This window comes from Phodopus roborovskii, unplaced genomic scaffold (genome assembly GCF_943737965.1).
Source record: "Phodopus roborovskii unplaced genomic scaffold, PHOROB, whole genome shotgun sequence".
Lineage (NCBI taxonomy): Eukaryota > Metazoa > Chordata > Mammalia > Rodentia > Cricetidae > Phodopus > Phodopus roborovskii.
The window spans coordinates 7,809,029-7,822,211 of NW_026126603.1; the positions used below are offsets into that span (position 1 = coordinate 7,809,029).

General features: G+C 41.3%; 1 protein-coding gene across 1 annotated transcript in view; it reads right to left on the bottom strand.

The window, feature by feature from the left end:
• Window positions 1-13,183, bottom strand: part of Ttc29 (tetratricopeptide repeat domain 29) — a 187,262-nt gene that overhangs the window by 63,959 nt on the left and 110,120 nt on the right. Inside the window, exon 8 of the mRNA XM_051205881.1 lies at window positions 12,396-12,519. Within this exon, the coding sequence (XP_051061838.1) occupies window positions 12,396-12,519 (124 nt within the window). The remainder of the gene's footprint in view (window positions 1-12,395; window positions 12,520-13,183) is intronic.

Genomic DNA, 13,183 nt, shown 5'->3' on the forward strand with positions numbered 1-13,183 from the left:
TACAAGAGAACACCTAACAACAGAAAGACAAGCATGACACCACCAGAATCTAGGGAATCTACACCAACTAGAATGGAACACAAAAACAAAGCAGAGGAAGCAGAAGGGTACAACTTAAAAATTATCATCATAAAAATGATAGAGGCCCTCAAAGAAGATGTGAGAAAATCCCTTAAAGAAATGGAGGAAAAAAAACAAAAAAGTGGAAGAAATGAACAAATTCCTTAAGGAAAGTACAGAAAGCCAAGAAAAAACAATTAAGCAGGTGAAGGAAACAGTTCAAGACTTGAAAACTGAAATAGAGAAAATAAAGGCAACACAAACTGAAGGAATGCTGGAAATAGAAAAGCTGGGCAAAAAATCAGCAACTACGGACAAAAGCTTAACCAACAGAATTCAAGAGATAGAAGAGAGAATCTCAGGCGCAGAAGAAATAGATTCATCGACCAAAGAAAATCATAAATCCAACAAATCCTTAACACAAAACATTAAGGAAATGTGGGACACCATGAAAAGGCCAAACCTAAGAATAATAGGCATACAGGAAGGTGAGGAAGCCCAGCTCAAAGGTGCCGAAAACATATTCAACAAAATCATCGAGGAAAACTTTCCAAATCTGAAGAAGGACATGCCCATGAAAGTACAAGAAGCATACCGAATCCCAAATAGGCTGGACCAAAGAAAAAAGACCCCTCGACATATAATAATCAAAACACCTAGCATACAGAATAAAGAAAGAATATTAAGAGCAGCGAAGGAAAAAGGACAGGTAACATATAAAGGCAGACCTATCAAAATTACACCTGACTTCTCCATGGAAACCCTCAAGGCCAGAAGGTCCTGGATAGATGTTCTAAAAGTATTAAGAGAACACAGATGCCAGCCTAGGCTACTATATCCAGCAAAACTCTCAATCACTATAGATGGAGAGAACAAGATATTTAATGACAAAACCAGATTTTCCCAATACGTATCTACAAATCCAGCCCTACAGAAAGTATTGGAAGGAAAACTCCAACCCAAGGAAGGTAACTATGCCCACAAAAATGTAGGCAACAGATAATCCAACTACACCAGAAACCAAGGGTAAAGCAGAACTAATACATTCACAATACCACTGCCAACAACAAACCTAAATCAAACAAGCATCAACAATCAATGGTCCTTCATCACCCTCAATATTAATGGTCTTAACTCACCTATAAAAAGACACAGGCTAACAGAATGGATACAAAGACAGAATCCATCCTTCTGCTGCATACAAGAAACACATCTAAGCTTCAAAGATAGACATTACCTCAGGGTAAAGGGTTGGGAAAAGATTTTCCAATCAAATGGAAATAAGAAGCAAGCAGGCGTAGCTATCCTAATATCTAACAAGTTAGACTTCAAACCAAAATTAGTCAAAAGAGATGAAGACGGTCATTTCATTTTCATCACAGGAGAAATCTGTCAACACAAAGTCTCAGTTCTGAACATCTGTACCCCTAATACAAAGTCACCCACATTCGTAAAAGAAACACTACTAAAACTCAAAGCTCACATGACACCTCACACACTTATAGTGGGAGACTTGAATACACCACTCTCAACACTAGACAGGACCACAAATCAGAAACTCAACAAAGAAACAAAAGAATTAACAGAAGTTATGTCCCAACTGGGGTTAACAGACATCTATAGAACATTCCATCCAAAGACAAAATATATCTTCTTCTCTGCTCCACATGGAACCTTCTCTAAAATCGACCACATACTAGGTGACATGACAAACCTCAACAGATACAAGAGAATAGGAATAGTCCCCTGTATCTTATCGGACCACCATGCTTTAAAATTGGAATTCAGCAACAACACAAATAGCAGAAACCCTGCAAACTCATGGAAACTTAACAATGTGCAATTGCACCACTCCTGGGTCAAAGAAGAAATAAAGAAATTAAGGACTTTCTAATATTCAACAAGAATGAGGATACAACACACCCGAACTTATGGGACACCTTGAAAGCAGTGCTACGAGGGAAGTTCATTGCACTAAGTGCCCATATGAAGAAAACTGGATAGTCACATAAGAGATTTAACAGCGCAACTGAAAGCCTTAGGACAGAGAGAAGCGAATTCACCCCGTAGGAGTAGACGCCAGGAAATAATCAACTTGAGGGCTGAAATCAACAAAATAGAAACCAGGAAAACAATACAAAAAAATCAATGCAACGAAGAGTTGGTTTTTTGAGAAAATCAACAAGATAGACAAACCTTTATCCAAATTAACGAAAAAGCACAGAGAGAACATGCAAATTAACAAAATCAGAAATGAAAAGGGGAACATAACAACAGACACAGAGGAAATCTAGACAATTTTCAGGTCATACTTTGAAAATCTGTATTCCACAAAAATTGAAAATTCAAAGGAAATGAACAAATTTCTGGATAACTATCACCAAAATTAAATCAAGAACAGACAAACAACTTAAATAGACCTATAACCCTCAATGAAACAGAAGCAGTCACTGAAAGGCTTCCAACCAAAAAAAGTCCAGGGCCAGATGGATTCAGCGCAGAATTCTACCAGACATTTAAGGAAGAGCTAATACCACTACTCCTCAAACTGTTCCACAAGATAGAAACAGAAGGTTCATTGCCAAACTCTTTTTATGAGGCCACAATAACTTTGGCACCCAAGCCTCACAAAGACACAACTAAGAAAGAAAACTACAGACCAATATCCCTGATGAACATCGATGCAAAAATACTCAATAAAATACTGGCAAACCAAATTTAAGAATACATCAGAGAAATCATCCACCATGACCAAGTAGGCTTCATCCCTGGAATTCAGGGATGGTTTAACATATGAAAATCTATCAACGTAATCCACCATATAAACAAACAGAAAAAGAAAAACCATATGATTATCTCCCTAGATGCTGAAAAAGCCTTCGACAAAATTCAACACCCTTTCATGATAAAGGTCTTGGAGAGGTCAGGGATAACAGGAACATACTTAAACATAATAAAAGCAATATACAGCAAATCAACTGCCAACATCAAACTGAATGGAGAGAAACTTAAGCCAATTCCTCTAAAATCAGGAACAAGACAAGGCTGCCCTTTCTCTCCATATCTCTTCAATATCATAGTAGAAGTTCTAGCTAATGCTATAAGACAACAAAAGAAGATCAAGGGGATCCAAATTGGAAAGGAAGAAGTCAAACTGTCTCTATTTGCAGATGATATGATAGTTTACATAAGCGACCCAATAAACTCTACCAGGGAACTCCTACAGCTGATAAACACCTTCAGCAAACTAGCAGGATACAAGATAAACTCAAAAAAAAAAAAAAAATCAGTAGCCCTACTTTTTTCACATGACAGACAGAGAAAGAAATCAGAGCAACATCACCCTTTACAATAGCCACAAGCAACATAAAGTATCTTGGTATAACGCTTACCAAACAAGTAAAAGACCTATATAATAAGAACTTTGTGGCTCTAAAGAAAGAAATTAAAGATGATAACAGAAAATAGAAAGATCTTCCATGCTCTTGGATAGGTAGGATAAACATAGTAAAAATGGCAATCTTGCCAAAAGCAATCTACAGATTCAATGCAATCCCCATTAAAATCCCACCACAATTCTTCACCGACCTTGAAAGGATAATAATCAACTTTATATGGAAAAACAAAAGACCCACGATAGCCAAAAGAACCCTATACAATAAAAGAACTTCAGGAGGCATCACCATTCCTGACTTTAAGCTCTATTACAGAGCTATAGTTTTGAAAACAGCCTGGTATTGGCATAAAAATAGACAATTAGACCAATGGAATCGAATTGAAAATCCTGATATTAATCCACGCACCTATGAACACCTGATTTTCGACAAAACAGCTAAAATTATACAATGGGGCAAGGACAGCATCTTCAACAAATGGTGCTGGCACAATTGGATGAGGGTGTGTAGAAGACTGCAGATAGACCCATGTCTGTCGCCATGCACAAAACTCAAGTCCAAATGGATCAAAGACCTTAACATCAATCCAGCCACATTGAACCTCTTAGAAGAGAAAGTAGGAGGTACCCTTGAACAAATTGGTATAGGAGACCGCTTCTTGAACATAACTCCAGGGGCACAGACACTGAAAGAAACAATTAATAAATGGGACCTCTTCAAACTTAGAAGCTTCTGTAAGGCAAAGGACACAGTCGACAAGACCAAATGGCAGCCCACAGACTGGGAAAAGATTTTCACCAACCCTATATCCGACAAAGGGCTGATCTCCAAATTCCCCAAAGAACTCAAGAAACTAGTCAACAAAACACCAAATAACCCTATTAAAAAAAATGGGGTACAGAACTGAAGAAAGAATTCTCAATAGAGGAAATCAAAAAGGCTGAAAGACACTTAAGAAAATGCTCCACATCCTTAGCTATCAGGGAAATGCAAATCAAAACAACTTTGCGATACCATCTTACCCCTGCCAGAATGGCTAAAATTAGAAACACCAATGATGACTTATGTTGGAGAGGATGTGGAAAAAGTGGAACACTCCTCCACTGCTGGTGGGAGTGCAAACTCATACAGCCATTTTGGAGCTCAGTATGGCGGTTCCTCAGGAAAATAGGAATTAGTTTACCACAGGACCCGGCAATCCCCCTCTTAGGCATATACCCAAAGGATTCACATCCATGCAACAAAGACATCTGTTCAACTATGTTCATAGAAGCACTATTTGTAATAGCAAGAACCTGGAAGCAACCTAGATGCCCCTCAATTGAAGAATGGTTAATGAAGATGTGGCACATCTACACAATGGAATACTACTCTGCAGAAAAAATAATGGTATCTTGAAATTCGCAGGCAAGTGGATGGCACTTGAAGAAACCATCCTGAATGAGGTAACCCAGTCACAAAAAGAGGAACATGGTATGTACTTGCTCATATATGGATTTTAGACATAGAGCAAAGGATCACCAGCCTATAATTCACACCAACAGAGAAACTAGGATACAAGGTGTATTCTAAGAGATTCATATAAAGTCCCTCACAGAACTGGGAAGGGACAAGTCCCCCAGAGCTCAGGGGAAGTGGGGGGGGCAGTGAATGGAGAGAGAAGTAGGAGAAAACGAGGGGGAGGAAAGGAAAACATGTGCGACCAGGAAGATTGAGCCTGGTTAGGAATAGAAGACAGCAAAGAGAGAGAGAGAGAGAGAGGGAGAGAGAGAGAGAGAGAGAACATAAAAGAGGGAGCCAATATTGGTTTGAAGATAAAATTGAATAAAGGTCTAGAGAACTACAAGACTGACCCCAACTAGCAATTTGAGCTTCCATGGAAAGGCTATCATAAATGCCCTTCCTGGAGAGTGAGATCAACAACTAACTTATCCATGGAGCCCTCAACTAATGCCTGTTGGAAACAGGATCAAACACCCATACATAAAAACTGAACCCAGATGCAGATGGAGAGGACAAGACCATGTGGTAGAAACACATACAGACAGCTTACTTGAACAAGGAGGAGCTAAAGGCCACTAGACTGATAGCTGGGAAGCCAGCATGGGACTGACTCAGGCCCCCCTGAATATGGGTCTCAGCCAGAAGGACTGAGCAATCTAAGGGACCTCAGACAGTGGAGCCAGGTTGTATCCCTGGTGCACAAAAGGACTTTGCGAACACATCCCCCATGGAGGGATAACTGCCTTAATCTAGAGACAGGAGAGAAGCCCTAGTCCCTACTTCACAGGACCTGTCAGATCTACATGACCCCAACTGGATGGCATTCCCCTACATATGGAATTGGGGTGGTGGGATGGGAGGGGAGGGGGGTCAGAGTGCATGTGAGAGGGCAGAGAGGGTAAAAGGGAAGGAAGGAGGGAGGGAGGGAGGGAGGGAGGGAAGGAGGGAGAGGGAACTGGGATCAACATGTAGTATAATAAATTAAATGAAAAAAAAATGCTTTGACTCCAAAATTTAAGTTGAAGGACAAGTTACTGGGGAAAAGGATTTCTATTTTTGTTTCCACAGAAAATGAAAAGATGTGGATTCCTTCCAGACTAATGTGGTTTGATCAAGCCAGACTGCCTGAAACAGAGTACCAGGTGATCCTACATTCAAAACAGCTGGACAAAGAAGCCTTACAGACTACAGCCAGGATTTCTGAATCTTCTTTGAATCCCCCATGACAGCGCCCCTTACCAGCAGGAAATAGTTTGGAAAGAACAACGCCCAAATTCCCAAATATTGTCTATAAATGTTTGTTTTCATTCAAATGGACTTTGTTATATAAAATAAATTAAAAAACATAAAAGGTTAACTAAGATAAAGACTATTTTTAATATGTAGTAATTTAAATAATAAAAGAACTTCTATAATCACAGAATGTGCCATTTCCAGTGTTTTTCAAAATAACAGATTTGCCTTGTAACTTCTGTCTTACAGTGTTATACTTTGAAACTTATTGCTGACAATATTAAAATAAGGGGCATGAGCGACAGGAAGACAGAAAGGAAGAGATGTGGCAACTGGTGGAGAGCTGTCCTGCTCGCTGTCTGTTGCTCTGACTAAGCACCATGACCAACAACAACTTGGGGAGGAAAGCATTTATTTCTCTTTACAGCTTACAGTCCATCATGAAGCCAGGATGGGAACTCCAGACAGGAACTGCTGCGGAGGACAGGAAGAAACACAGCCTGCCTGGGGGGGTACCACCACCTACAGAGAGCTGTACTCCCCCACACCAATTTCACATGCTAATTGGATGGAGGCAATTAAAGTTCCCCTTCCCAGATGGCCCTAGAGGTGTCAAATTGACAAAAACAAAACAAACAAACAAAAAACACAGCTAGCACAAGGGTCTTACAAGTACAAGGCTGAGGAGTGGCAGCAGCATCTGATTTGTTTTTAAGGACTCAGGACAAATTTTCCAAGAGATATGATACTGGAAGAAAATGGAAGAGAGAAGTGTGGGATTTCAGAAGTGAGAGAGAGCTTTCTCAAGTGGTCTGAAACCGGTTCCCAAATTAGCTCAGTGGCCTGCCAACATGCTACTGCTTCTCAGCCGTGTCAGGCTTGTTTCTTAGACAGCAATAAAACAGTAACTGCAGGCCGTCTCGGCTCTTACAAAAGTTATAGTCACACCGAATAATAGCAAGAAAGCAGGACAGGCAAGAAAATCATGCAATGAACACAACACAGACTATTAAAATACAGTGGTGATGGAAGTTCCCAGTGGTCACTTCTGTTTGGATCACCAAGGGTAGATACTGCAGGATGTGAAACGGTACAGAGTTCCAAATGGCAAGAATGTGAAATTAAGACTGGAGAGCATTCCATGGAGAGCCTTCCAGCTGAGGCACACATGCTCAGTCAGACCAGGTTGGAATGTGTGAGGAACTATGAGGAACTCTCTTTGGCTGTGGTGGAGTTGGTCAGGTGGGGACAAGAACATAACATGTCTTCTGCCATGTACAGGCTTATTGTAGAGGGTGTATTTGGGAGGGGTGAAAATGGCAGGTGGACTTTTTGGCTTGAAGAACTGGGATGAGAATGGGTAGGGTAATTGACGTGTCTACTAGGAAATCCTTGTGCAAGTGAAAACTGAGAAGCTGGATGCTCAAGGCTAGACGATAAGGAGGGATAAGGATTTGGAGATGTGAATTCAACAGAGAAGTAGAATTTAAGGGAGAGAAGATTAATTGGCTTAGAGGTAATAGTTTATATCTAAAGAGATCTGGGTGAGGATGTCAAACAGACAGAGGGCTGTGAGTGTGGGCTTGAGAAGGAGGGAGGAGCTTGATATATTAAGGAGCAAAGAGTGACTGTGCACTCAATATACAATAGAAGCTCTATCAGACACTCCACACTTCTCTCACAATGCCTAATCCAGCCATGCACGGTGGCCTGTCTACAAAGTCAGTAAAATGGCAATGAAGATGGGAGGGTTGCAAGTGTGAGGCTAGCCTGGACTCCACAGAGAATTTCAGGCCAGAAAAAAAAAGAATGGGAGGAAGGCTAATTTCCAAATTAGTTTTAATTTTTGCGTGTCCGTGTGTGTGCATGTGCTTATGTGCACGTGTGCACAAGTGTATGGATGTACACATTTGCGTGTGTGCATGTGTCTGTACGTGTGTGTTCACCAGTGTGTGGTGGATGTACACATGTGTGAAGATGCCAGAGGCATTAGATCTCCCTGGACTTTGAGTTACAGGTGTTTGCTATCTGGGTGATAGAAATCTAATCGTCCTCTGGAAGAGCAGTATGGACTCATCCACCAAGCAGTCTCTCCATCCTCAGTACACCCTCCTTATATTCTCCCTCAATGCACCCTCCTTATATTCTCCCTCAATGCACCCTCCTTATATTCTCCCTCAATGCACCCTCCTTATGTTCTCCCTCAGTACACCCTCTTTATATTCTCCCTCAATACACCTTTCTTACATTCTTCCGAGTATTGACCACACCCTGGTTACTCAAAGCTTATGCCACTATTGCAGTAAACATTTAATTGTGTATCATTTTAAAAACATTTCAATTAAAATATAATAACTTATTTTGGGTTATTATTTTAAGCACTGTCTACTAGACGTCTTAAATATGTAGAACATCAAATATTAGGGCATAGCGTGTATAGGTGTTGCCACTAGCTTTAAGTTTTCTCATTACAACAACTGGAAAATAAGGAAACTGAGGAACAGTGAACTAACTCGGTCAGTGTCTTTATTAGCAGCTGAGCATATTTCAAAACCAACGAGACAAAACCCAGGGTAGTTACTCTCTGCCTTGCTGTAAGCTTTTTCCAGAAAGGGATCACTTCCTACTTGTGCAAATAACTCAAATAACTTGTACAGGAGCACTTAAAATAATTGGGAACTGTCCACAGCCACCCAAGAGTAGAGGTGGCAAGTTATTTGTTGTCAATGTTAGGAAGGGATTTTGCAGAACTTAGAGAAAATTAAAATAGCAACCATCACTCTGTTCTAATTAATCCCTTTTGTTATACCTACTGCCTTTCAAATTGCACTGAGAAGTAATCATTACTGAGAAGTAATGATAGGACAATTCAGGTTAGCCTGAGCCTTTGTCAGCAGTAGTTTTAATGATGATGTGATGCACAAAGATGCAATGTAGCTTTAACAGTCTGAGAAACAAATCAAGCTTTGTTTTGAATTGTGTGTGGTTATGCAATTATATGCTCAGTGTTACATTATTTGTCATTAAATCTATTTAATACTGGACTCACCAAAGTATTGGAATCAACTTGTATATTTGAACCATGTTGTCTGTCTGTCTCTCTGCCTGTCATCTTTCGCTGCTGGTTTGAATGAGAATGCTCCAGCATTGGCTCTGGCATTTGAACACTTAGTTCCCACTTGGTAGTACTGTTTAGTGAGGCTTACGAGGTATGGCCTTGCTGGAGGAAGTGTGTTACCATGGATGGATTTGAGTGTTCAAAAACTTCCACAACTCTCTGTTTGCTTCCTACTTCCTGCTTTCAGTTTGATACATGAGCTCTCAACTTTCTGATCTAGCTGCCACACATGCCTTCTGTGATGCTTCTCTATGATGGCAATGGAGTCATATCCCTGTGGAACCCCAAATAAATCCTTCTGTTTTTACGTTGCCTTGGTCATGCTGTCTTATTAATCACAGCAATAGAGAAGTAATAGAGATCTATCTGTCTGTCTGTCTGTCTCTCTATCCTCTTAACCCAGGATAGCCAAAACAACCCTGTACAATAAAGGAACTTCAGGATGTATCACCATCCCCAACTTCAAGCTCTACTATAGAGATATAGTCCTGAAAACAGCTTGGTATTGGCACAAAAATAGACATCTAGTAGCTGATGGAAGCAGAAGCAGACATTCACAGCTAAACACTGAGCTGAACTGGAATCCAGCTGCAGAGAGGGAGGACAAGACCAGGCTACAGAAACCCACAGAGACAGTTGAATTGAACAAGGAAGAGCTAATGGGCCCCACACTGATAGTTGGGAAACCAGCATTGGACTGACTCAGACACCCTGAACATGGGTCTTAGTTAGAAGGCCTGGGCAGTCTAAGGGACCTCTGACAGTGGAACCAGGATGTATCCCTGGTGCACAAAAGGACTTTGGGAGCACATTCCCCATAGAGAAATACTCCCCTAACCTAGAGGCAGGAGGGAGGGCCTAGTCCCTACTGTAAATGACTTGACAGATTTTGTTGACCCTTCCTGGAAGGCACCACCCTTCCTGTGAAGTGGGTGGGGGAATGGGTTGGGAGGGTGGTTGGGTGGGGGCATGGGAGGGAGGGAGGGAGGAAGGGAGAGGGAACTGGGATTGATAAGTAAAATAAGAAAAAAAAACAAAAAAAAAAAAAAAAAAAAAAAAAAAAAAAAAAGATTGTGAGCTGTCCCCAAGTTCTCAAAGAAGTCTCTGGGCAAGGAAAGAAATGGCATCACCGTCAGCACACTGGCTAATTCTGGTGTCTTTGTGCTGTGAAAAACTCTTGGGATGGTGGTTTCTTCTCCGGTGGGGCAGGACAAAGGGACAAGGGGAGCAACGGGAGTGGAGAGAATGAGAGGACGCGACGTGCTTGTAGGAATTTCCCCAGAACAGAAGCAAAGCAAAACATTATTCTCATTCATGTGTATTCATTTCAAATTCCTTTTCTTAAAAAATACTGTAGTGGTTAAGAGTGTGGGTTGGGCTCTTAAAACTACTTTGAATCTAGACTTGAAGTGAGCCAGACTCTTGGAAGGTCTGGAATAGAGAACTGTTAGGATACTGGACCATAGTTGTAGCAATACTTACCTATTTCCCCGCTAGACATAGCAGTATTCCAGGGGGCTGCCCTTACTTATTCAATTCCTTTTCTTCTCAGTATTTCCTGTGTGTGGTGCACATTTGTGTCATTCGGAATGTGTACCTACTCATGTATGTATACATGCATGGATATATGCATATATATGGAGGCCAGAGGTCAATGTCCAATTTCTCTCTTCACCAGGGTCTCCCTCACTGAGCCTGGGGCTCACTGATTGGCTAGAGAACCAATGAGCTCCACTGGTCCTGCCCTCCCATTACTAGGGTTATAGTCATGTACTACACATTATTTTGGAACACAGGTGCTGGGATCTGAAATCAGGTCCCCTTTGCTTGCAAAACAGCCACTTCAATGACATGGCCATTTCCCTAGCCCAGCCCAGTATTTATTTATTTCCAGGGAGAGAGAGAGAGAGAGGGAGAGAGAGAGAGAGAGAAAGAGAGAGAGAAAGAGAAAGAGAGAGAGAGAGAGACTATATGAGTTTATGTGTGTCACTTGTATAGGCCAGAAGATGGTGTCAGATCCCATGGAGCTGGAGTTATAGGTAGCTGTGAGCTGCCTGGAGTGTGTGATGGGAAGCAGACCTCTTTTGTAAGAGCAGCAAGGGCTCTTAACCCCGATCCATTGCTAAGGTCCCCAGTGCTAATCTTTAAAAAAAAACTATTATATTATTTATTTTGTATCTGATATACTGGGTTTCCTTATGCCACTTTCATACACATATATCATTGCACCTGTTCATGATTGCTGCCCCTCCTCTGCCCTCTTTTCCTGCCCTCCCAGGGCTCTTTCTTCCACACTCACCCGTCTGCTTTCATGTTACTTAATTTAATCCTTACAATAACCCGTGAGACAAGAAAATCAAAGCACCTAGAAGTGTAAATAACTTGTCCCAGGTCCCAGATCTTACGAGTGAGGGAGCTGGGCCTGTCACCCAAGCAGTGGGTTTCCACGGTAGTGCTTTTAATCACTGAGCACTCAGATTAACACAGAGTGCATGAACACAGTTGGAGAATATAATTACCCTAAAAAATGATGGATCTGATTCATGATCAAAACAGCAATTATAACCGGAGGAACAGGCTTCTTCCATACAATTTCTAAAGGAGACCCTGGGCAACTGAAGATAATGAAAATGGTTTTACCACTGTTGCTTTAGTAAATCATGGCTTCTGGGATGCTGTGAAAACCCCACTCCACATTCCCTTTGGGATCATTCTTAGGATTTCTGTTCTTCACCCGATAGGGGCTTAATAAGGAGCATCCCAACTGGGTTAAAAAGAAATAAGAATTTGGACTAAGAGAGGAGTGACAGAGTAGGCTGAGAAGAGCCAATGGTTGTCATGAAGTGCCTTTGAATGTAAGTCTTTCATTGTTCCTCACACTCAGTCACTTGCAATACTGAACAGCATGGTCACTGCTGGTGTCGCTGTACAGCACCACATGAGTAGGGGAGGTATTTCTGGTCGCTCCTTCCTTCTGTTTATGTACACCCTGAAGTCTCAGCTGTTTCTCACATTGGCTGTGAGGCAGCAGGCATAAAAGGAGAACACTTTGCAAGCTTTTCCAAAACAAGGGACACACAACTCACTTTTTCATTGTAGATGTCGCCAAGCATCGTGCATGCTCGTATCACATCGAGGCTTTGGAAGTTGTTTCTTGCAATTTCCACAACCTTTTCCAGATAATTAATTGCTTCTGTCATCTGTCCTTGGCTAGAATGAAATGGGAAACCATTATGTATTTCATTGTTGTGAAAAGAAGGAATTTTGTGTCTTTGCTGTAAAAAGTGTGGGGTGCTGGTCAGATGCTTAGACTTACAATGCACACTGCATGAGCAGACACACACATGGTTCAGGATGTCACACAACACACTCATATGTAGGAGCAGATATAACTTATGTCTGTCAGGGTATACAATGAGCAAAATTTCTTAAGGATTTTTCAAAAAAATTATACATTTCCACCCCATCCTTGCCCTACTCTAACTCCTCCCATGTGCCCTTCATTCTCTCCCAAAATTCATAACCTCATCCCCTTCAACAACATTTTACACACACACACACACACACACACACACACACACACACCCTGCCTGCTAAGAGTCCATTTAGTGCCATTTAGTGTTGCTCATGTTTGTTTTTTAGGGATGAGCACTTGGGTGCATAACCTATCCACTAGGAAGTAGGCTAGTGGTTGCTAGAGGCTGAGGGAAGGGGATGAAGGTAGTTAATGATCCATACGGGATTTCTTTGAGGGTTAATGGGAAGTCCCTGAAATTAGAAGTCATGGCTACACAAGTCTGTGAAAGCATTAAAACCACTGAGCTATGGAATTAAAAGGGATAATTTGAATAATATTTTATGAATTGTGTCAACA